Source organism: Magnolia sinica, chromosome 2 (genome assembly GCF_029962835.1).
Source record: "Magnolia sinica isolate HGM2019 chromosome 2, MsV1, whole genome shotgun sequence".
In the NCBI taxonomy this organism is placed as follows: domain Eukaryota; kingdom Viridiplantae; phylum Streptophyta; class Magnoliopsida; order Magnoliales; family Magnoliaceae; genus Magnolia; species Magnolia sinica.
Genome location: NC_080574.1, coordinates 37,605,340 through 37,632,463, shown reverse-complemented (window position 1 = coordinate 37,632,463; position 27,124 = coordinate 37,605,340). Strand labels below are relative to the sequence as shown.

The 27,124-nt window shown below is 38.6% G+C and overlaps 1 protein-coding gene across 4 annotated transcripts in view; it reads right to left on the bottom strand.

Annotated features, from left to right (window-relative positions):
* The window catches only part of LOC131236972 (callose synthase 9), a 181,408-nt gene that overhangs the window by 150,892 nt on the left and 3,392 nt on the right, over positions 1-27,124 (bottom strand). For all 4 annotated transcript variants that reach the window (XM_058234558.1, XM_058234560.1, XM_058234561.1 and 1 more), the window contains 6 exons: positions 24,113-24,210; positions 22,893-23,056; positions 8,966-9,062; positions 8,603-8,713; positions 8,396-8,521; positions 6,818-6,907 (listed from right to left, as the gene is read on the bottom strand). In XM_058234558.1, coding sequence (XP_058090541.1) covers positions 6,818-6,907; positions 8,396-8,521; positions 8,603-8,713; positions 8,966-9,062; positions 22,893-23,056; positions 24,113-24,210 — 686 coding nt within the window. The remainder of the gene's footprint in view (positions 1-6,817; positions 6,908-8,395; positions 8,522-8,602; positions 8,714-8,965; positions 9,063-22,892; positions 23,057-24,112; positions 24,211-27,124) is intronic.

Genomic DNA, 27,124 nt, shown 5'->3' with positions numbered 1-27,124 from the left:
GAAGCAAGCCACACCCCAACATAGTTACATCAATGAAATAATCAAGCCCAACCAAGTAATGGCCATGAGGAGTGCTTCTGCAGTACAAGTGTACAACCATCAACCGTTCATGGAAATGCTTAGTAGTGTTTGTGATAGGGACATCAGAGAACCTACTCGGGTGTACCGGAAATGGAGGCAACCACCCACATCAGCGCAACTTTCTTTGTGGATGGGAGACGAGTTCTAGATGGGGCCTGTCGGGCCATTTTGAAGACCCCACATGCATTGGAAATACCCCACTTTCGGATAATGCATGTGAGCTACTTAGTAAATTATTTTAGCCATAAGATTTTTATTTCGTATCGATCTGACTGCTGGATCTTGTCGATCAAGCCATCAAGCCACCAGACCTTACTAGATTTAGGCCCCCTTAGAATCTGATCTTGCTTTCAATATATTTTTTGTTAATTTTACGATTTATTTGATGGTTGAGATTGATAATAAGTGTTTTAGTTTCTTTATTTTGGATAATGGGCCATTTCACTTAAGTGAGTGGCATAGTTGTAATTATGTTGAAATTTCATTACAAAAGCACATAGGGGGTGGACATCCAACCCTAGTGAAGATATTGAGAATAGAAGAGAGAGAGAGAGAGAGAGAGAGAGAGAGAGAGAGAGAGCTCTCATGTGAAGGAATTTTCCTCCTGCTTTTTTTGGGTTTGTGAGAAACCCTCCCTTCCAATTAAAATGTGGAAGGGTGAAGGCTTGTTTGGTGGTGGATTCTCCAATGTGCATTCTTCATCACTCTTCTCCAACAAGGTATTCTTCTTCTTCTCTCGTCTTCCTCCTTCCACTTCCCTTACGACCTTCTCAACCCATCAAAACCCTACCCAATCCACCTTCTCTCTCTTTTTCCTTTTACCTATCCACGAGTGGACCCGCACGTGCACACACACACACGTGCGTCCATAAAAACAGCCACATGTGAGCCCACGTTTGGCGTTTTCCCTCTTTGATTTCCCCCCAAACCTACTTATCCCTAAATCTGAAAATTTTTTTGTGAAACTTTCCCCAAACCAAAATTTTGCTTGCATCATTGTCTGTCCACGTGCTTGTTGCACTACCCACGCTAGATTGGAAATCCCTACCCACGCTAGATTGGAAATCCCTACTTTCAAGTGGGCCACTCTTGAATTATTTTATATTTTCATGCACGACGTATGTGATAACCCAAGAACTTCATGATATAAATCAGAATTTCCGAATCTATTATATGGCTATGTTTGCTTTTACATGTTGATTGCAAAATCAATGTGTAAATTGATCTCTCATCTAGCATCCTAAGGTAGTTTCCATTATCCTACATCAGTTTGAGAAATGACAAGAGTAATTCCAGGCTAGTTGGTCAACATACCGCAAATGATCAAGCTAACAGGCTAGCTGAGGAAGGAGTGCAGACAGTGTTGTCATGTGCGATCACACATTCGCATATGCGCATATATGTGCATTGATCGCATATGCGACAGTGGCATATGCGATCACTGCACATATGCAATCGCATATGCCACTTGTGCCATAATATGCGATTGCATATTTGCCAACGGTCAGAAATCTGACCGTTGGAAAATTTTTTATTTTTTTTTAAATCCTGATTTTTCTCTATAAAAAGATATTCTAAGCACTCCTACATGCACTCAAAGCTCAATCTTTCTCTTTATCTCTATTTTGCTCTCTTACACAATTCTAAGCCTCAAGCTCCACTCCTCCATCCATATTTCTTTCAAGAATCAAGATTGAGATTGAAGTTTCAATCAAGGGACAAGTACATACATCCACAAGGATTCAAGAACCAAGATTCAAGAGACATTACAAGACAACCAAGCTCTCCATCCATTGAATTGAACTCTCTTTCTAGTTTCTACTTTCTAATTTTTCCAAGTTATAGATATTCACACAACACACCCACCACTCTCTCTTTCTAGTTTCTAATCTATTATCTCTCTTTCTACCTCAAAGTTTCATAATATCCAAGTTCTAAGTTTTCTAACAACTTCTAACATTTTTTTTAGTTTGTTTGTTACTTTTTTACAAGTTACAAGTTACGATTTAGTGTTGTGTTAGTGACTTAGTGTTACAACTTACAACTTACAAGTTACAACAACACAACTTTACAAGTCTACATTCTACATAATTCTAGAATCAAGATCAAGACTCAAATCAAAGGTCAAGGACTCAAGGCAAACGTTAAGAGAATACAACTTAGACAGGAAGTGAAGATTGAAGAATTTGGAACCTCTTTTTAAATTTATAATTTTGTTTGTGCGTAAATCTCTCTCTCCCCTCTCTTTTCTACAAGTCTACAAGTGTAACTCAACTCTCTCTCTCTCTCTCTTTCTCCTTTTCTTTTCCCTCTTCTTCTCCCTTTCTACAAGTGTAACTCAACTCTCTCTCTCTCTCTCCCTCTATCTCCTTTTCTTTTCCCTCTCCCTTTCTAGTTTCTACTAGACTATTACTAGAGTAAGTGTGTAAGTGTGTAAGTGTATGTAACTCTCTCTCTCTCTCTCTCTCTCTCTCTCTCTCCCTCCCAAGTCCCATCTCTTTAGTTTCTTACTTTACTTTAGTTTTTACATTTTAGTCTACTTTCCAGTTTCTAGTTAGTAGTTAGTAGTTCCTTTTTATTACTAGGCTACTAACAATCAATACACACACCACCAACATAATGTCTACTTCTCAATCTTCCTCTTTGAAACCCAAGTCGAATGACCCGGGTTGGAAGTATAGGCACTATCGTAGTGTTACGGAAAAGACTCACATAGTATGTGAGTTATGTAGGTATGTGAGTTCCGGTGGCATTGCAAGGCACAAGCAACACCTTGCGCATTTACCGAGGTCAAATGCAAAAGCATGCGACAAAATTACTCCAGAAATCCGAAGGGAGATCATGAAGTATATGGAAAAACAATCAATAAAGAGATGTGGTAGTGCCCTACGTCAGGAGGAATATTTAGAACAAGATGCATATGAAGATATAAACGTAGTTAATGTAGATGAAGCCAGTCCCACTCCCCCTACTTCGACAGGCCGTTCTAGACCACAAGTACAATCAACGGTCTCGAATAAAGCCCGAGGACATGGGCCCATGGATAGATGGTGTAGACCACACCCCGAGGATGTGATCGACCAAAGGGGTAGAGGAAAAGGGCTGATTCAAACAACTTTAGAGAACCGGTATAAACAAAAATATTAGAAAACCACTATTCAATATATTGCTAAGTAGTTTTACTAAACCGGCATTGCTTTCAACGCCATTAAATCGAGAAGCAATGAGAGAGACATGCCTAAAAACAGAATCTGAATATACACGATCCTTCATAACTGAATATAAAGAATCATGGAAAACATATGGGTGTTCACTAATGGCTGATGGATGGACCGATAGATCTGATTGGTCTCTAATTAACTTTTTCGTAAATTGTCTAGCTGGGACAATGTTCTTGAAGTCCGTGAATGCGTCGAGTCATTCACACATAAGAGAATATTTGTTTAACTTATTAGATAGTGTAGTTGAAAAAATAGGTGAGGAATATGTTATATAAGTAATTACAGATAACGCAGCCTCGTATATAATGATCGGTCGTCTTCTTATGGAGAAGAGGTGATGTTTATTTTGGACCCCCTATGCGGCCCATTATGTTGATCTTATGTTAGAAGATATAGGTAGATTATTTATAAATGTGATTGCAATGGCTAGAAAAATCACGGTCTTTATGTACAAACACGCCCTTCTTCTGAGTCGAATGAGAAAACACATTGGTGATAACTTGCTACGTCCAGCAGTCACCCGTTTCGCTACAGCCTTTTTAACACTACAAAGATTACATGCAAAGAAATCAGAACTTAGAAGCTTTGTAGTGTCGGCCGATTTTACAAGTGGGCCTTGGTCAAAGAAGGCTGAAGAGAAACAGGTTCAACAAACAATCCTTTCTCAAAGTTTTTGGACACAAGTGATAAAGGTGTTAAAAGCATCCGAGCCCTTAGTCACTGTGTTACGATTGGTGGACGGGGATGAGAAACTTGCAATAGGCTACATATATAATGCGATGGAGAGGGCGAAAAATAAAATCATGGACCATTTTAACTACAGAGACCGTGATTACAAGCCAATTTTAGATATTATAGATAGAAAATGGAGTAGCCAAATGTCATCTCCATTATATTCGGCTGCTTACATCCTTAACCTAGCCTGTTTATTCGTTTCTTTTGATCCAGCAGAAGCACTAACTATGCATATGGTTGGATTTATAGATGTCTTGGAAAGAATGATTCCAGATAGAGGAGAACAAGACAAGATCTCAACTTTGCTGGACTTCTACACAAAAAGTGAGGGGATATTCTCAAGGGATATCGTAATAAGGCATCGGACAACGAAATTACCTAGTAAGTACTACTATACTATGAATGTCAGTCTTAGTGTCTTACAAATAGTTTTTCTACAAAGTGTCTCTAACCTACTTAAACTGTTTTTCTCGGCTGACTAGTAGGCTACCTATGGAGTAGACCTGAACAGGAAGGATCCAGCTCTAAAGAAGCTGGCTATGATGATTCCTGGACTCACGTGTTCTGTCAGTGGTTGCGAATGCAATTGGAGCACGTTCGAGACAGTAAGTTTAAACTGTTTAGTAATTGTAAACTTCAATTTTTTAGTATAAGACCTAAGCTAAATTAATTACCTAAATAGCTAATGTCAAATGCGATTTCTTTCTTGTAGATTCATACCAAGAAAAGGAATCACCTTGAGCAAAAAAAGCTCAACGACTTGGTTTTCGTTCAACACAATCAAAAATTGCAAGAACGATTCCAAACTAGGAAAGAAAAGCCCGGTTTCTTTGACCCTATCTGCTTAGATGAGTTGGATGCAGATAACGAGTGGCTCGTAGAGATGGATAACCCGGTATTTGCTGGAGAGGACCTGACATGGGCACAAGTTGAAGATGCCGCATACGGATCAACACCTAGTGAAGGTAGTACCACTCAAAGGCGAAGGATGGGGGGAGCCGGGGGGCGAGTAGTAGCCGTCAACCCATTGAAGAGATTGATAAGATGGAAGAAGGATAAGGTAATAATGATGATCAAGCTGAAGATCATCCAACATTGGATGTTGATGAAGTATTAGTACATACAGATGATGAAGAAACGGAAGAAGAAGACGTGTATGTGGAAGAAGGAAATGACTCGAATGATGATGACGATGATGGTGGTGGTGGTGGTGGTGGACCCGGTGGTGCTATGCCACAATGGCAACTAGATCAATGTATATAGTATATGATTAGATGAATAATAAATAAATAACTTCTTCATTTTGTTTGCTAAGTATGTTGATGTTGATTGTAGATGTATATGTAGTGTTGAATGTTGAATATTGATATTTCATATTTGTTAAATGTTAATTGTTAAATTAACTATATTGTAGAATGTAGAATTGTTGATGAATGATGACTTAATATTTAATTCATTATGTAATTGGTTTTATTTTACTTAAATTAAATGTATTTCAAGGGCCAATGACATATAATAAATTATTCATTTTTTTCTTAATTTATCCATATTTAATGATTTTTTTTAATTTTTTGAAAAATGAAAAAAAAAAAAAAAAAAGTGTGCGACCGCATATGCGATTGTGCAATCGCATATGCGCACAGGCATATGCAATCACACATGATCGCATATGCTATTTAACAACATTGAGTGCAGATTTACGGTCCTTTCATTTCGAAAAGATTTGATTAGGGAGGTGCAGTTGTAAGGCAAGTGGTTTGGGCGATCTATATATTCTTTTCTGCTTTTCCCTCTTTGTTTTGTTTTCAGTTGCTCTTTCTCACTAGAACTTAAGCCATTCATCAAAATAAGAAATGAAAAGATAAGTTCATTTTGTATATGCCTCTTAAGAAGAGGTTGTGAAGAGTGGCCCACTAATTGTCATCTATGAGCCTCCATAGAAAAATAGTATGGCTTAAAGTTCGAAACATGGTCCGTATATGATTATCCTTTTCTAGAGATATCTCAATTAAAATACTATTTTTTAAGGAAAATAATTGATCCTATAGTTACACAAAGCGTGAAAGGAAATCTCAAAAGATTTGAGTGGGGAAACAAGGAAGCATCTGTTAGAGAATGTTGGCAAGTATAAACAGCTAAGAAGCAGGAGCAGGAGTGCGAGTCCAAAGCACAATTTGAAACAGGAGCATCAAGAGAACATGACTAGAAGAGGTTCATGCAACTAAATTGTACAAATTCATTCCCTTTCCCTCTTGTTTAACTCATGAAAACATTTTTTTTTACCTGCTGCAACGTTCACTTGCATCATTTTCACCAAGAGAGCTCACCATACACATCCCCATATCTATTTTATGGATGAATGTTTATTAGCTCAGCAGAAGTAACTCAAGGAATTTTTGCATTCATTCATTTATTGCTTTAGCTCCTTGCAGTCAGTTACACATATGCCTCCCAAATGTCTGCTCCTTCATGATTGAAGGAACTGTGACTTATCTCAACAACATTGTCAGTAAAAACACACAATCATGCCTTGACTTACAAAACATTGAAGAATGGTGAACAGTTCATTCATGGATAGCCAACTTGCTGTATTAATATGTAACCAAATCAAGAAGAATCAGAAAAAGTAATGTCTCTAAGATGACTGTGTGACCGAAATGCCAAGTACACGGATACAGGAAAACAAAGAGAAGGACAGGATAAAATACAGCAACTTTTATGAGGAATCTAGAACCTACACTCCAATTAAAGCAGTACAGTTATAAACATATAGAACCTACCGGTTCAATTTGTTCATGAATGCCAAGTCGGGACTGCTCATTGGCGAGGAGGTGGACTATGTGTTCGCGTTGGTTGCCAACATTGTCCTTCTGTCTCGCATCCAAAAAGTTCAATGTTAGGATCGATTTCATCAATGAGATTCCATAACAAATACTAAGAACAGGATTCAATAATGATATAGCAAACAAACACAATCCCATGAATTAAAATGAAACAACAAGAATCTCTCAAGTTTCATAAGGCTACTAAAGCATCATTTTGAAAGCAAGGTATGCCATAACGGTAACTGTGGCTGTAACGGCCACCTACGTTACCGAATGTTATGGGACCGTTACGGGCCATTTTTTCCATAAAGGTGGTTTCCGCCCCGTTACATGTAACAGCTACAACCGTTGCTGTTACGTAATGGCTGATATGTAACCATTTTGGCATACCATGATTGCAAGTCTGAGTTCTAAACAAATTGAGGCACCAAATGCCTAGCAAGTTTGTGCAGTAGTGTTAGTATATGGTCCCCTAGTCCACAACTACTAAACTCACTATTCTTCAAGGGCCTGTTCAGATCCTTGCATTTTGGTCTTCTTCTCTTTTTTTTTGGAAGATTAATGCATTTAGCTTTATTAATGGGATGGAAGACAGCAGTCTAAGGCAGCAAATAATACAACCCAGAAATCACAACCAGAAGCACACAATATACGTACTCACAATGTATATTTGATATTAACCCTTTAAAAGCCAAACATAGACACCACCTGCTCAACATTTACATCACAGATCCCTGAGGCTCACACCCACTCTTTTAGCTTCTTTTTAGATTCCTGAACAATATGATCCCAAGGTCTTTGTTTGTTAAGGAAGCAATGACGATTTCGTTCCTGCCAAGTGTTCAAAATGACCGCTAGCAAGATAAGCCTCCACACTGCTAGCATTTTCTTCAGCAAGAGACCGGCATGCCATGCCCGAAACATGTCAACTACTGAATGAGGCATAACCCAAGCCACTTCAAAAAGTTCTAAAAAGGAAGAACATATATGTCGCACGAAAGAGCAGTGGAGAAAAAGATGGTCTACTGACTCCCCATCGTCCATACATAAGAGACATTTTTGGGAGAATCATAGCTGGTTTCTGCAGGTTATCTATGGCCAATTTGGATTGACCAATCCAGGCATCTGCTTTGAATTGCTTATTTGGGACCTCCATAGATTAGCAGTGATGAGTCCACCTACCACCCCCAATCCTTAAAAGTAGGATTGACCAATCATCCACGATTGCTTTTTTATGTATTTCCAATATGAGTGCATGATATCATCATGTATGCACTCCAAGAATGTTGGACATTTTTTACCCAACCATCTCCTCAATAATATTTGGTGACCAAGTAGTGGACACCATCAAAAGCCTGCTATCACTAGAAATGTGTTGTAACCAATTGCATGTCCAATACCAAATACCATACAGGTTACCTACTCCAGTAACAGCTCACCAAGAAAACAATGTCCTTCGGTCTCTCCTAACAAAATAGCAGAGGTAAACATACTTCTCAAGTCCTGAGTCCTAAGATGGATTAAAATACAAACCTGGAATCCAAAAACATACTGCAAAAAATCCAGCATATCCGCATTTCTTGTCGCAGGAACAGGAAAACCCGCAGGCAACTTCGGTAAACCTGTAAAGTACCCTAAAGCCAACACTGCTGCTTTTACCTGGACATAAGGTCTGTAATGTCAAAGACACTGGGAAAAGAATAAGAAAGCAGCAACCTAACCTCAGAAGCGGTTCTATACCTCAGGCAGAGACTCAATGACATTTGTTATGGTTGGAGCATCCAGTGGTATGATGTTGTAAGCAATTAGGTCCACAGTCATTGCTGCATCTGATTCCATTACTCGCTTCAGCTGAAAGTTGAACAAGAAATTCAACCCGTGAAAGAATGTGCATATACTATATAACCACTATAACATGCTAAGACGCATAAACTAAAAAATAAAAAATGCGGACAAATCTGGAATGGGAAAAAGGACTATTGAAATCATAGAACTGGGATAATCATAAAGAACTTCAAGAAAGATACACATACTAATAAGAAATCAGCATCCCAAAATTCCAAATGTAACCAAATAAGTAGTTTTTGAGGACCAACAGCGAACCTCTTCAGGGATATCCTTAGTGAGCTCCTCCACTACTGTCCCTAAAACCTTGAGAGTTGCAAAAACTCTCCTCCTTTTAACTGTTTTGCGCTCCAACCTAAATGGCATAACAAATTATTATTAACTTGGTTAATAAGAAATATTACATTGAGATGAATAACAAATAATGGAGGATAACAATTTCTCAAAAAAAAAATGGAGAATAACAATCCACATAATCCTCAACTTCTTGAAAAACAGCAACTAGATAGAACTGAAATACTTAAACCCTAATTCATAAGACATTTTGTTCGAGTAAAGAAAATTTGTCAGCAGGAACAGAATGCCAGAATGCATTTGTGCGCGTGGATGAACAGTGAACACACATATATGCCTAAACCAGCAAATGAATGTGTATATACAATATTGCGTGTCAATGAAAATTTATATCCATGTGAGAGCAGCGACGCGCAATCAAAGTTGAAGTAGCGCACCAGAAGCACCTAAGGGTCTGTTTGTTTCGCCATTACTGCAGTAAATGGCACAAAGAAAAGCATCATCATTACGCTTTTACCACTGCCAAACCAAACACAGGAATCATAGGCCAAATGCAAATGTATTCAGGAGACATGTAAAGGAATTTGTAATCATTGCACTATCTCATGGCATTACCGTGAAAATCCCGAATCCAAACTGCGACGTCAGTGTATTTTGGTGATGATTTGAAGTAATGTAAAAGCACCATCATTATGTTTTTACCACAGATAAACCAAACACGGGAATTGGCAGTCAAATGCAAATGTTGTCTGGAGACAGGTAAAGTAATTTGCAATCATTGCACATTTCCTTTACATTGCCGTGGTAACTGGTGAAACAAACAGGCCCTAATGGTACCTTCATTTCAAAGAATGGCATTTACATTAAGCGAAAATCAGCATTGATGTCTACAGAATTTTGGATGGCCAAAGTTACATTCTCCGCAACGACGTCAACATGTGGTCAGAGATTAACCTAAAAAGCCCATGACAGAAACTGAAAACTTGAGATATCCAGCTCTTCACCATTGACAATCTTCATAGGACCATGCGAATCACAACAAAGCCCATAACAGAAAGTAAATACTCAAGATACGCAGTTCTTCACCATTAACAATCCTCATAGAAGGGACATGCAAATCAAAACGAATGGGTGTATTATGTCTTAATGAGTCAGAATCTGTTACTCACCTGTTCATCCATTGTGGTATCGCTTCTGAGTTGTGCATAAGGATTTTTAATTTGTTTAGTCTAAGTTGGGTTATGCCTGGCTCAATTGGCGATCTGGTTCTTGCTTGAAGCTAACTCGTTGATTTTAATCAGCCAATATAGTAGACTATTAGATGGTGCTTGACTGAAAATTTGTAATCAACCTATGTAATAACCTATTGCATGGTGCATGGCCTGTGGGAATTTTGTGCTCTCATTGCCGGTCCACTACCCGATACAAGAGGGTTGTGCCAGGTTCGCAGCCGATGTCAAACTTATGCCATAACTTTCATCATGAATCCGAACAATATGACATTCCAAATGCTAGGGCACTCCCTATAAGCAACATGCTGCATTGGAACCCGAGTGTAGTGAGAAATGGGCAAGGGTAGAATACAGCATTCCCCAGAAGTGACGCATCGCAACAACGCCCAATTGTTGTGAGAAGTAAGCAAGGATTCCCGCACCATTATGGACATGAGCAGATAAAGAAGCTAATTCAAGAGAATAGGATTCGTCTTACTACATGGAATACAAGAACATTGACAAGTAAGAGTATGAAGTCAACAGAAACGATGAAACGAAGGAGAGCCAACATAGCTTGTACTCAAGAGACCAAGTGGAAAGGGGCCAAAACTAGAGAAATTAATAGATATAAACTTTGGCGTGTAGGAAAGGACAATAATAGAAATGGGGTGCGGTTAGTGGTAGATAAAGAATTCAAAAATAAAGTTGTGAATAGAAGAGTAAGTTGTAGGATTTTATTAATAAAACATATGTTAGGAGAGGAGGTAACCAATATTATTAGTACATATGTGCCACAATCCAAGGCTAAAGGATAGAATCAAGAAAAATTTTAGGAGAATATGGATGGACTAATGCAAGGAATTCTGAACGAAGAGAGAATATTTGTATAAGGAGACTTGAATGGTCATGTACGAAAAGAAAGTGGAGCATATGAGAGGGTACATGGAGGATATGGTTTTGGGAGAAGAAATGAGATAGGGGATGCCACCCTTGATTCGCTACCGCATAAAATCTAGATCTAGCAAACATATACTTGAAACCAAAAAAAAAAAAAAAGTATGAACATTTAATAACTTGCAAAAGAGGATCATACACAAGCCAAATAAATTTCTTTCTAGTTAGGAAAACAAAACGATCAATATGTAAGGTTGGCAAGGTTAAACGAGGAACGAGGCAATCTTCCAATTATTGGTGATATTATTGGTAATATCACCGATAATATGTGTCGCCGACTTGGTGATACTGGTTTTTCTTTTAGGCTGTTGTTCACCATTGGATCTCGCCAATACGGCCCCCTATAGTTTTCAAGTATTGGCGATATATCACCACGATACATGTGTCAACATTTCCAATTTATTGCCATCTTTCCTTCGCAAGGGTTCCTCATATCAACAATAATATCTAGCCAATATTGTCGATACAGGGGGGATTATGTATCAAAGGTGCATAAATACCTTTAAAAGGGAGAAATTTATATATATATATATATATAAGGCTTTTTCGTGGGATTTTTTGTGGGGTTTTTGTTTCCCTCAAAAGTCAATCCTTTTAGAGTTGTCTAATTCAAAAGACTTGATTTGTGGAGAAATCAAAATTGCCTAGGGCTGGAAAATTCCAAGGCATGAATGTTATAAATTTTAAAAAAAATGTTTATTTTGCATGGATTTCTTTCCAAATCCATGTTTATGCATGTTTAGGTGAAAAATCAAGAGATTTTAGGAATGAAATGGGGAAATTTGGAGCAGTGGGGGAGGTAAGAGTAATAGCCGGGGCGGGGGGGGGGGGGGGGATGGTGGTGGTGATGGTGGTTCAAGCAGGCCTGGCCTACAATGTGCCCAGAGCGCCCGTATTATAGATGCACCCATTGCGGGAGCAAAGTAGAGAAGACTTAAAGACATGAAGCAATTGGGAGTTTCAAGGAGGCTATGGGAAGTGCTATAGTTGGGGGGTTCATTTCGAGCCACATACCAACAAATGCAACAGCCAACTCTCACTTTCATAATATGATCGACACGTGCAACATGTTAAAATAGGCGCAAGACCTCTAAAGGTGAAGGAGATCTTGGGGTCTATATCGATCTCATGTACGAGGTCTATATCGATCTCGCGTACAAGGAGAAGAAAGCTTGGGTACATGAACTCAAACCAAACTGGAAGAAATATGGGATGATCATGTGTGATAGGTGGACGAGACTTACATAATTGTTCATAATCAACTTCATGGTGTATTATGGAAGGCAGCCCACTTTCCTCAGATCTGTTGATGCATTCGCCCACATGTATGGATGCTCCAGATCATCAATGACAAATAAGACCCTTAATCATCCACTCCACCGGGTTAGCAAGTTTGTCACATTTAACTTTATTTATTTATCACTTACACTTGCACTTTCAAGTATTACTTATGATTATATGTTAAAACAACTGATTAAATATTATTTAAGTTTCTGCATATCATTTAAACCCCACCCAAGTTCCATTACAAAGTTGGTTATGGAAGGATAACAGATTGACAACTGATGGCGGTCGTCCACCAGGTCTAGAAAAGCTGTTCCTGAACTTGAAGGAAACAGCAAATTTCGAGAACCAAGTATGCAAATTGAGCAGATTTCAAGAATGGTTTAAACGTATTACTTTTTTATAGTCACTACATACATAGGTAATTAATAATGGTGACTTGTGAATCTGTTTATAGTTGTTGTGCTTTAGAGATGGTAAGGTCTTGTTATCGATTGCAACTGCAAAAACATTCATTGAAACAATGATGCCATGTAAGTGTACTAATTAAATAGTATGATTTGTGAATAAGCATTTCCCACTTAAACTAATACATGCTTCCCATGGATCGACGGGTGAGTTGTGGGCGATGTACAGAGGCGATACACCCGCACTACAATTACTAGCCGCCAGCCTTGTTCTCGCCAAATGTCTCCTCTTCACCATGCGAGAGGAATTGGAATACATGGTCGCTTATATATACCAATAAGAGGAACAGGATGATCTATGAAAAGCTACAAAAGCTCATATACTACCACCATAATGTGAGGTTGAAAGAGAGGCAGCTATGGGTAAAGTGAGACATAGATGAACATCAGGACCCACTCAACCTAATGTTGATAGGCACTATGAGATATTTTAGTGATGATGGTGAGTACCCACTTTATGAGTGGATCAAGTCGGTTGATTTAGATGAAGTTGAAGAAGGCCATGCTCCAGTATTAGCCAAGGGAGCGGTTTCTCTTAGTATTGGTGTCGATCAAGTCATGAGCAAGCAAAGGACTCAAGGCGACTCCTTCGAAGTGTTCATGAGGAGTCTAGTACATCATAATGAGGGTGGCGAGGCACAATCACAACATACACCTCGACAACCAATCATCTTAAGTGATGACCAAACCTTATTACCATTTGGCAGATTCAATAGGGCCAACGACAACGATGACAAGGTTGATGATGATATTGACAAAGGGGATGGAGGCCAATTCGATGGGGGTGGTGATGACAGCAATACCGGTGGAGGTGCTAGCAGTGGGGATGGCAATGACAGCGATACTAGTGGAGGGGATAGCGGCAAGGGTGGAGGCACAGTGATAAGGGTTAAAACAACAGGTCAGACCCAACGATCTGTTAGCTAGTTCACTGAGGAGACCCATTTTAACCATGCACCCAAGACGATGACCATGGATCTTGTCCATCATGCTCGAGGAAAGCATCAATGCCCAATCAATTTTTCCAGTGTCGGAATGGTGGGAAGAAGGTCGTACACAAGTTTCTTGCATGCAGCTTTTCGTTCATTGATATTAGTTCGGAGCAAGGGAGCCCCACTTCCATCCCACCTTATGCGCAAGGTGGATATTAGGTTCATGGGTATGGTCGCTACGACGCTTGGTCACAATCGACCAGTTACGGGTATGCGAGGCCAACGAATAGCAGTTACAATTATGAGTACGAAGGAGGATATTCAAGGTACCCATCATATGACTGGGCTCAATGCTATCCAAGAGTCGAGATTGAAATCAATTCATTCCATCAAGACCCTACTTGGCCACATTCAATTAACTCGTACAATTTTGGGAGGATGAGTACCAAAGATACGTGAGAGAGTACCTCCAATGGTATGAACAAAGGATGCCCTGGGCACAGTATTGTCGTGACATTAACCAGCAATGCTATGGCAGACCAAGTAGGGGTGGAGAATCCGAAGATGATGACTTCGAGACACCTTCTAACTCTACGGGAATTAGGGATGGCGAATATATACATTTTTTAGTTCCTTTAGTGGTTACATATCTTAGTTATTGTTTGGTAAATGCATTATGCCCTATTAAATGGAACTTATCATTTATGCATCTTTTTTGTAATTATTTGATTCCTAAATAAGCAAATATGTGTATTTGAACATCTCCGAAACTATCATTGAGAAATTCCCCCATTTTCCCCATGTTTCCCTGAGTCCACGATACAGGTTTGCGCCCCCATTAAAGGGAAACTTATTGTGTATGCATACTATTCAGCAATTATTTAATTCCTAAATATGCAAGTGTGTATTTTAGCATCTCCTGAAACTTCATTAAAGAATTCCACCATTTCCCCATGTTTCCCTCAGTCAATGATAATACTAGTGATTTTATCGGCAACATTGACACATGATTTTGTATCCCCAGCTAGTGATACATGAACGATATCGATGTTACAAACACTAATACCATGAGAGTCCAACTGCACAACATAAGTTAATGGTTATGGATGTTTGCATTAAGTGATGGAAGAAAGGGAAATGAAATTAATAGCTGTCCACTAGGTGATCGGATTTAAAAAGAGACAACGATCTTATTCATAAATAAATTGATGGAAGATGGAAAGTGAAATGTCGAGGAAGCAAAATGTTATGTAGAATGGCAAAAGATGTTTTAGGAGTATCTAAAAAGAAAAGCCAATCATATAAGGAAACTTGGTGGGTGGAATGACAAAGTACAAAAAGTTCTAATGTGAAACATTCATGTTTCAAAGCCTAGCAAGGGGCCAAAAACGATGAAAATCTTGAACATATAGAAATGCCAAAAAGATTGGTAAGAAAGTAGCAAGTGAGGCTTAACTTAAGGCTTATTATTATCTTTACAATCAATTGAAGATAATATTATGTCAGAAAGACATCTTCAAACTCGCAAAAATGAGAGAGAGAAAGAGTAGGGACATAGATCATGTTAGACGCATTAAGAGCGATGACTAGAGCAAGGTATTAAAAAACGGTTACATAAAAGCCATTACGTAATGGTAACAGTGGGAATCGTTATATGTTAAGGAGCCATGACAGCCATTACAGAAAAAATGGTCTGTAACAGTCCATTATAGGGCTGATACAGGTCTTTTATTTAAAACCAGTTGTAATGGCCATTACAAGCCCATATCGTAACGGTAACCATTACCATTATGGTCATTACGACCCATATCGGCCATAATGAGATCAGAGGGTATCATTCAAGGACAATGATATCAATGAAAAGTGAAGAAGCAATTTTTGGAATTTGTTAAATGATAACCACTCTCAGATAATAGGGATACAAGGAACCATAAACTCAAATGAGTCGTAGATACTTTTAGAGGATTGGGACATCTAAAGTGAAAGAAGAATTGAGAAAGGTGAAAGGCTCTTGGACCATATGTTATACCCAATAGTGGTTTGGAAGTGAATGGAAGATGCACGGTTAATTTGATTGACAACAAGATTGTAAGATCAAAGCAAATGCCAAATGAATGGAGGAAAAGTTCCATGGCACCCATTTATCAGAACAAAGGAGATACATAGAGCTACACCAACTACTGTAGAATTGAACTTACGAATTGTACTCTAGAACCTTGGGAAAGAGTGGTTGAGAAAAGACTAAGGCATGAGACGAATGTATCAAAAACTCCGTTCGGTTTCATGCCAAGAAGGTCTACCACTAAAGTCATTTTCCTACATGTAAAATTGACGCAAAAATATAGATGGGAGGATCTCCACATGCTCTTTATTGACTTAGAGAAAGCTTAAAACAAGGTCCCCAAAGAGTTATTCTGGTGGATATTGGGAAAGAACAGAGTTTCAAGAGGATATATTGACATGATTAAGGATATGTATAAGGGAGATAAGTGAGTTCCCAATTACTGTAGGCTTGCACTAGGGATTCGTATTGAGCTTGTACCTTATCAAATTGGTTATGGACGAGTTAAAAAGGCATTTGCAGGAAAATATCAAACGATGGATGTTGTTTGAAAATAACTAGTTTTGATTGGCAAGGCGAGGGAAGGCATAAACACAAAGCTAGACTTATGGATGGATGCTTTAGAATCTAAAGGTTTAAAATTAGTTGAACTAAAACAAATTATATGGAGTGAAATTTTAGTAGCAATAGGAGAGAAACGAGGAATTGGTTAAGATTGTTGACCATGAAGTTAAATGACCACTTTCGATACCTTGGGTTAATATGAGTGTAGAGATTGAGAAGGATGTTGCCAATAGAATTGAAGCTAGGTAGGAAGAAAGGGAGATATGCCTCTAGAGTTTTATGCAATCGTTTTGTACCACTCAAATCGAAAGGAAAATTTTATAAGATAGCTATAAGACCACCATGCTTTATGTGGGCGCGGATTGCGTCCTACCTCCACCCAGACGCTTAAAGAGACGGGCAAGGCATGTTTGAACCCTATTGGTGGAGAGTGTAGGGCCCACAATAGCATTTAATGATAGACTTTCATGGCACCATTTGGACGCCATTAGGCCCTATACAACTCGACCCAACTAAAAACAAAAAAAAAACAAAAAAAAAAACATTCGTTCGAGCTTTCTCTCGGTCTGGCGTAAAGAAAGCACCACCATTTCGATGGTGCTTGATCTCTCTCCTTCACTCTCAAATGTCTCTCCCCTTCCCTCTCAGATCTCTCATCTTCCCTCCCTCTCTCGAGGAAATGTCGCACTGAATCATCACTTGGAGAAACGCCGCACCGAATCATCTCTTAGAGAGACGTCACACCGAATCATCTCTCTCTCTCTCTCTCTCTCTCTCTCTCTCTCTCTCTGTATGTGTGTACAACAGATCTCAAGAGGTAATATACAAGGTTTGTGAAATTTGGAGGTTTAGGGTTTGTAAAATTTGTGGGTTTAGGGCTTTTAAAATCTGGGGGTTCAGAGATTTTGAAATTTTAGGGTTTAGGGCTCTAAGGTTTGTGAAATTTTGGGGGTTTAGGCCTTTTGAATTTTGGGGGGTTCAGAGCTTTTGAAATTTGGGAGATTAGGGCTTTAGGGTTTGTAAAATTTTGGAGTTGGCAATCTTAAAATTGCTAACTAATTTGTATTGCATTGTGAATCTTCTTTCTTTGATGCTCCTCTATTTACTATCTTTGTTCCTTTTTTTTTGCTTCAAGAGTCCGCCCTCTCAAAAACAATTTTGTAATAGTTGCATGAAAATTTTAATTTCATATCTGCCATGATAGTCTCGGCCACCGTGGTGCATGTTGTATTCCTTCTGTTTTGTAAAATAATTTTTGTTCGCCTTCCTTCAAATCCATGAATGTTTGTCATTATTAACAAAAGGGTAAAAGTAAATGCTTACAATAGATCCACACATACTCTTTTAGAACTTAATCACTATGATATACGAGGCTCTATTGATTGGTCATTACAAATTCTGTTTTTTCATATTATGTTACTTCCAATTCCATTAATTGCTATAGAAAAATCACTTGAATTTATCCATTTTCATGTAAATTAGATCTGTTCTTCTGCCTTAAAATGTTAAAAATTATAGCTGAAAGTGCTCTTCCCTCCTTGAAAGATTAAAATTTTCCATTTTCATGTAAATTACATCTTTTCTTGTGCCTTCAAACTATCCCAAAACCTTTTGGGTGGAAGCATTCAACGTAGTTGTGTTCTTGATAAATAAATTAACTACATAACTTTATATTTCTGACATGTGATCTTCCATTCTCTGATGACATCTCTTGAAAAAGGGTCCCACCGAGCTCATTACAGTTTTGCTCCATATAATCAGTTGCTAATCTTACTACCTACTCGCAACTTTTCAGCCTGATCTTGTTAATCCACCTGTTGTGGATATTGCATCCATCAAAGGTCATTCCATAACCACTACGATTATGGATGATATCAGGAAACCAAAAGCTCATTCTGCTATCCCTATTTATCTCCTCGCACGCATCTTCATAATTACCTCTTAAACCATGAATATACACTGAAGCATCCAAAAGATCATATGGTAATATGGCTAAATGCACTTGGGAGAAATGGTTTAGGGATTCTCGTTCCTCATGGTGTTAGAATCTTATTGGTTGTAAGTGGATTTATAAAGTCAAGCAACGTGATGATGGCTCCTTAGAATGCTACAAAGTTCGTCTTGTAGCAAAAGGTTACAATGGATAGGAAGAATATTGATATGATTGAAACCTTTACCCTATTTTTCAAACCTGCAATAATCCGCATAGTTTTGTTTGTGGCGGTTGCAAAATCCCAACCTCTTAAAGAATTAGATGTGGAAAAAAAAAAAAAAAGCTTTCTTTTATGGAAAGCTTGTTAAAGCAGGTAAAATGACAAAAGTTTCAAAGGATAGTTCTAGATTTAGGCCAAGACCAACTATTACAAGTTGAAACCATTGAATTCGGAATATGGTAAAGTGGCTCGTGGATGGAAACTACCACCCTGCATGGCTTTTTGGCTGTCAATATGATATGAAAGACCTAGGTGGTCTACATTATTTAACACAAAGGACAACGAAAGGTCCCTCACGCTCTTAGATCAAGTACACCATTGAATAACTAAAGTTCGCTAATATGGAAGGCATCAAACTATGTTCCGCTTCAACTGAGTGGTCTAATGTCAAATTCACTTTTGCGTGCAAATGCGGCTCTATTGTCGTTTTTGTTGGAATGGGATTGATAGCTACTTCTATGGTTTTGAAAAATTCCCTTTACTCTGCAAAAATCTTCATTTACAAAAAGAAGGTTAGTGGATATATCTTCCAGATGTATTGTATTTTTTTTTCTTTCAGAATTTTTATGAAGTTATATATCCTTTGCTATCCGCATTTACAAAAAAGAAGTTTCCTGTTTATGGGGAGTTATTCAATACTCTAGGTGCATTTGACACTTAAATGTTTACTTTGTAAATTAAAAAAATTAAAAAATTAAAAATGTTCGATGGGTTTTGTTTATGTAATACATGTTGGTTTTATTCAAGGTCTCATGTTATTTGGTTTTTCCTTTTTTCTTTCAAAGGTCAATTGGTTTACGTATCGGTTATCGCACAGGATATATCGTTTGTATTGAATAATTTATCGCACTTTTTGGGAAACATTGGGGAATTTGTTGAATTTTTCAATGAAACTTTAGATATTATTAAAAAAGACCTTAATACACACTTTTTAAATCATAAAATCTCAAAAACTAAGTGCACATAATATGTTTCCATTGTAAAGGATCCTAAGTTATGCGTTGGTTGACTGAACTAATGCAAATATATTCAAATTGAATGCATAACATTAATAAATATATTAAAATATGTATGAAAACGCAATTAATTCATTCAAAAGTTTTTTAAAAAATAGAAATTGTAAACGGGGTTTGTGGGGCCCACTGTGATGTATGTGTTTTATCCACGCCGTCCATTCATTTTAACATATAATTTTAGAGCATGAGCTAAAAAAGTAGGGAGATCTAAGGCTCAAGTGGACCACACCATAGGAAGCATTGAGGATTGAACATATTGGATGGGGCCACATAATTTTTGGATCAAGCTAATAATTATGTTTTCTCCTCATCCAGGTTTGTCAGACCTTATGAACATATTGGATGGCAAATAAACATCACTGTGGGCCCAGGAACATTTCAACAGTAAGCATCATTGTTACCATGGCTTCCCATGGCGTGGTCCACTTGAGTCTCAGAGTTGCCTTCTTTTTGGGGCTCATGCCCTAAAATAACCTATCAAAATGGATGAACAGTGTGGATAAAACACATACATCATGGTGGGCCGTACAAAGCCCCCGACAAGACTGTTACAGCTACCCAGTCTACCTGCGCTCGTAAAAAGGACGTAGATTACCTACTGACAGGTTGAGTGGCGATACTCACTACTGAAGTGACATCACCAAGTTCTGCGGGCCCCACCATGATGTATGTGTTGTATCCACACCGTCCATTCATTTGGAGAGATCATTTTAGCGTACGAGACAAAGAATGAGGCAGATCCAGAGCAATAGTGGACCCCACCATAGAAAACAATAGGGAGAGTGACATCAACCGGTGAAACCTTCCTAAGGTCCACCATGATGTTTATTTGAGATCCAACCCTTTCATAAGTTAACACAGGCACGAAATAAGGGGAAAAAAACAAATATCGACTTGATCTAAAACTTTTGTAGCCATTAGAAGTCTTTAATGGTGGGCATCACTCTCCCCACTGTTTTCTGTAGTGGGGTCCACTGGAGCTTTGGATCTGAATCATTCTTTGTATCATGCCTTAAAATGATCTCTCCAATCCAACACATACATCATGGTGGGGCCCACTTAACTTGGTGACATCACTTCAGTAGCGAGTCTCGCTACTCAAACTTGTCAGTAGCTGGACGCGGATTTCCTGCGAAAGCCTTTGCAGGAAGTTCCTGCACTAGGATGCTAGGTGGGGCCCACCATGATGCTTGTTATAAATCCACACCATCAATCCGTTTTGGGAGGTCATTTTAGGGCAAGACACAAAAAATGAGATGTATCCAAAACTCAAGTGATCCGTACGAGAGGAAACAATTTAGATTCAATGACCACCATTTGAAACATTCGTGTTGCCACAAACGTTCATATTAAGCGATATTTTTGGTGTTTTCAATTCATCCGAGTGGGAATAACTTATAAACGGTTTGGATGGCATATAAATATAAAGGAAGATCCCAGGAAGTTTTCAACGGTAGGAAACTCTTTCCCCAGTTTTCCCTCTCGTCCGGCCCACTTGAGTCTTGGATCCAACTCATTTTTGGTCACATGTTCTAAAATGAGCTCCCACAAGGGATGGACGGTTTCGATTTCTCACAAACATCACTGTAGGCCCCACCTTGCATCACAACGCAGGAACTTCCTATGAAAGGCTTTCGCAGGAAATCCGTGTCCTCGGTAGCTAATCTGTGTCCATTAAAAAGGCATTCGAAGCCTTTTTTTCGAAACCAGAGAGGGTTCCGGTTCTTCCCGCCCAAAACCCTACACCCAAAAATCTCTCTCAAATACATTCTGAAATCGAAGGGAAACGAAGATTTTTTCGCACTTGCCTACGAACAAGGTACCGAATGCACTCTTGAAAGTTTTCCTTTCTTTTATATTTTTCGACTTTCTGGGGCTGTCCCGATTTTTTTTCTGATTTTTCCGACACTCCCGGCCCTTTAATTGCGAAGAAAATGTTAAAATCCCCGACAAAAAACGGTCGAGGTGATAATATCTGTTGATATCGCACGATATTTTGCGATATCTCATGATATTTTGCGATGTATCGCACGATACGCACGATTTTTCAAATTTTTTGTATTTTGAGGGCCTTCTGAGGGGTTTCATATCGCTCGCCATCGATACTGATAATATCGGCCGATAGTATCAATATTACAAACACTAGTATAATCATTTTAATATTGTTTCATCGTGTGCTAATATTAACATCTGACAGTCACCATTCTGCATCACCTTTTATATTCATTCCAACATTTCTAGTTGTTTGCAAAGTTAATAATCATTTTTTTATGCAAAGGGTAGGTTTCCTAAAGCTCATGGTGACAAATGTGACGCAATGAACAAGGGGTGGTATTAGAATCAGATGTGTATATCGCAATCAGGATCTCCAAATCAATCAAAGACAAGTCCTAGACGAGTGTCAAATACCAAGGAGATCTGAGATGTGTCCAAAAACCCACAGTAATGCTCATGATGCAAATGGAAGGATGAATAAGATAGGATCATGAAACAACTGGGAATAATGCTCTGCAATGCAAATGCAATAACAACAAACAAAGCAGATCGAACATTGAGTGATCATCAAATTGGCCAATCAATGACTATGTCTACCAAATGGAAAGTTGATCGAGAAAGTATGATTGTCCCTTTGGGTGAATAATTTAAAGATAACATGTGCCCAAGGAATAGTGGGTCTACTCCAAAAGAGATCCATCAACACCTTTTGAGAAAAGTAGTCAACCCTTTTCTTAAAGGTAGTTGGCCCTCTCATTTAAAGGGAATAGGTGGATGTTCCAATTGGAAGTTCCTTTATTTTAGATCTTCTGAGGTCCTAAAATGGAACAAGAAAGAGGTAGGTCGAATACTTGGTTAGGACACTTAGTGGGCAAATTAGTTTTTCAGGACACCATAAACTGAAGATTAATTTCATAAAAAAACAGATGGTCAAAAACATGAAAAGAAAATCATCATTATCTAAGCCTTATCCCAAGTAATTGGGGTCGGCTCAAAATCATGAAAAGAAAAATCCAAGAAAATAAAGATTAAGTGTCATGATTCAACTGCAAATGCATCAAAAATATGTTCCTATACATATTTTTTTTTCCGATTTGTATGCACGCAGCACATGACTTCCCCAATTAATGCCAAATCAGACCACCCTGGAGTGCCAAACATAATAGAAGTAACTTTGTTAGAAAACATACTCTCCAAGGTTGCCACTGAAAACACCTGATTCCCTCAACTTCATTTCATCTTCACGTAGCTCATCCACTTTATTCTTCTCCCTGTAAAGCTTGTAAAATTCCAGCAAGCGGGCAATGTCCTGGCTGCGATCTATGCTTCCACCATCCCTCTTTGCAAGCTTTTGCTGAAATTTGCTCAAAGGGAAGAAAATAAGGAAAAGAACTTTTGAAATCAGATCACAAAAGTATTTAAATATAAATTAGCTGTGCACATAGTGACAATGCTGAAATTTCCAATACTAACCAAGGTATTACGTAGAGGAATCGACCAGCATATCGGCCACCAAGCTGCTATGATACAGGCCATATTGACCAATACAGCCCCTGTATAGGCCAATATAGCCCTGTAATGACCAAAAAAATTTGGGGGGAAATCTCAAAAAATATTGGCAAAAATCTAGAAAATGTGAGGATGCCAAGTATGTTACTCTTTTTTTTTTTTTTTCGGAGATATATTTGATAGTGTAACAGGCCACTCTTTGGTAAGGATGGTATTCACGAGCAGTGTCAGCTTGAGCTGCTGAGAGTCGACCAAATAGGCCCCAATTGAACATAAATCAAGCATGATGGACTAGGGCCCATTACATATAAGCACAACAAAAGATGATGGAAAAATGAAAAATGTGATGGCCCACCCCTTCTTCCAATATTTCCCAAAATGGTCCGCTCCACTCCGATTCATGGAATCCTATCCAAATTTTGTTTTTTGATCCTAAAAATAGGACTAGATCTAGTTTATATGCTTCCTTTATGGTTCATATGAAAAAAGAAGTGGAGAAACATGAGAATTGAAAAAAAAAAAAAAAAAAAATGAAAATGGACCCCTTGTCACCATATCAGTCTATAACAGTCACATCAGCCCATAATGGTGCCTACAGGACCCAACTTCTCATAACAGACCAGTTTAGCACAGTATCATGCAATGGTAGTGACCCTTTTCCTTTACGCATTAACCCATACATGAGCATTTTTAAATATCACGATCCTAACTGCTAAAATACTTCAAAAGCCACCCCCAGAGGAGTGACATAGGAAACATTCAGCCAGCATGCTCAATATGAAGTGCAAATTAAATAAACTGCAGAGAAATAATGATAAGAAATATTCAGCTGGCATGCCCCATATTAGGTGCAGATTTTATATCATGTAGCAAAATTTGTCCTCCACAGGCAAAAATATACCTTGATGACTGACATTAAACCGGTCTTGAACTGTAACACACCTCGGCCCTCACTATTAGGATCCAAGTTTTGTGCCAATGAGTAAGCATGCTCACACACTGCATCCATCAACAAGAAACCAGAGAAAATTTAATTAATTAATTAATAATAATAAGACACATTAATTAGGAAAAACAACAAACATGCTTCAGATTTAATACAACACATAAATACAGGTATCAACATAAGCTTAAATGACCAATCCAAAAAGAATAAAGAACTGTGTTGAGAATGATTTTATGTAGCTCGTGTTTGGAACAAATGTTCTCTTTTTACAAGAGAAGCGTGCATCAGATAGCATAGACAAAAAAAACAATTCAAATACAGAACAATAGTATTTTTTCTATAGCTGAATGAAAGGGATTGTTGGTTTTGGACCTTAGAGAGGAATGGGTGCTTCTATGTTAAATATTTCTAGTTCATGTTGATGGGGGTGGCCAGGAATCAGGCACCAGTACCAAGCACCAACAGCTTTTGTTGGAGGATCCTAGCCCTCTCAGGGTAAGAAGGGATGGCACCCTCATCATAAATAACTTGCATAGCACATATCTCACTATCCCCAATGCCCATGTCCTTTGGGTTCAGGCCGAGGAATCCATGGAGCACATATTCATGCATTGCATCTTCTCCTCTAAACTTTGAAGTATCATGGGGATTCTACAATCAGTTTCAGGTTATTTCGGTAATCCAGTAGAGCTGGGCATCGAGTCGAGTCAGACCCAGTTAAGGCTGACCCGACCCGACTTGATACCGAGTCCAACATGCCTGACCCAATCCAAGTCCAGGTCTAGCCTGGACTAACCCGGACCTAGTCGGGTCTAGTGTTCATATTATCGGTGAAAAATCGATAATATCGCCGATATTATCGGTATCACCGGAGTTGCGACACCGAAACTCACTTTTTTGGTTTTTCTTCCTAATATCGGCGAATATTCGGCGATTTTATTGATTTTTCATGTAAAATACAGTTGTCGACCTGAAATCGCAGCCTGTCAAGGGATAACTGTAGCCAACAACTCCTTTTCGACGATAAAAGGGACGATAATATCAGGGGCTACGTAAATACCCAAAAAAAAAAAAAATCAAAAAAAGGGGGAAAAAGAAACTTTTGGAAGTGTACCTATGGAATAGGATCGTTGATCGGAAGTAACAGTGGACCAATCGATCGGTCAATGCGCCGTTCTTAACTAAGTGTCTAAAAATCTCTAATTTCCATTTTGTTTTTATTCAAATAGATCACAAATTTCAAATCAAATGATGATTTCGACAAAGAATATGCGAAATCTTAGGAATTTTTTAAGATTTTTCGGGATTTTAGGGTTCCCTTTTGGAACCTCTTCTACAGGCTTTTTTCTGGACAGTGTTTTTCGGGAGTTTAGGGTTTTGAAACCCTTTTACAGGGAGCAAAAGCGAATTAAGTGTTACGTGTGTTGGTCTGGAGTGTGCGACCTCGGTGGCGTGGATGTCACCAAGTTCCTTGGACCCCACCATGATGTACGTGTTATATCCACACGGTCCACCCATTTGGAGAGATCATTTTAGGTCATGAGCCAAAAAATAAGACAAATCCAAAGCTTGGGTGGACCACACCACAGAAAGCCGTGGGGACAATCATTCCTATGGTTGAAAACTTCCTAGGCCCACAGTGATGTTTATTTGTCATCCAAGTTGTCCATAAGATCACATAGTCATCGACGAAGGAAAAAAAACAAAAATTACATGGATCCAAAACTTTTATGGCCCCTAAGAAATTTTCAACGATAAACACTCAATTCACACTATTCACTGCGGTGTGGTCCACTTGATCATTGGATATGCTTCATCTTTGGAATCAAGCCCTATTATTATATGGTAAAATGGATGGACGGAGTGGATAAAGTATATAAATCACAGTGGGCCCCACAGAGTTGACTCGGTCCACTCAGCGTAATAATTTACCCGGTGCGCAATCGACTTCCTACGTCCAACTTGTTTGGGTCTCCAGGGTCGGTGGCTCGGTGCTCTGTGGGGTCCATCGTGATTTGATATATTTTATCAATGTCATCCATATATTTTGCCAGATAATTTTAGGGCATGAGCCCAAAAATGTGGCAGATCCACATGTCAGGTGGACCACACCAAAGAAAGCAGTGGTAATTAAACACCCACCATTAAAAACTTCCTAAGGCCATTGTAATGTTTTTTTGCCATCCAACCTCTCAGGTGGTCCACTTGATCATTGGATATGCTTCATCTTGATTGAATCGAAAACTCAATTATCAGCTTAATCGAAAACTTTTTGTGACACCTTAAAAACTTTTAATGGTGGGATTCAATCGCTACTATTTCCTTTGGTGTGGTCCACTTGAGATTTGGATCTAACTCATTTTTGGGACCATGTACTAAAATGATATGCTGAAACGAATGAATGGGGTGGATTTCTGACATATATCATGGTAGGCCCATGGAACACTGTCCAGTAGCCACCGCCTTAGTGGTAACATGATAAAACACATGCCTTACGCCAGGACATGATTGGCTAGTGACGTTGCCTCTAGCCAGATGGCTAGTAGTTGGTGCTATGTGGGCCTAATCGTGATGTATTTATTTGATCCACGCTGTCCATCCATTTTTTCAGATCATTTTAGATCTTGATCCAAAACATCAGGCATATATAAATTTCAGGTGGACCACACCACAGGCAATAGTAGCAATTGAATGTCCCACCATTAAAAACCTCTCAGGGTTCATTGTAATGTTTATTTGACATCCAACCTGTTGATTAGGTCATATGGACCAGTTTGATCAAAAACTTGTGGCCCTTAAGAAGTTTTTAATGGTGGATATGCAATCAACACCGTTTCCTGTGATGTGGTCCACTTGAGATTTAGATCTACCTATTTTTTGGGCTTATAGCATAAAATGATTGGAAAACTGGATGGATGAATCAGTATGTCAGACAAGTGCCATATCCAAGCCATTCATCACCAAGTA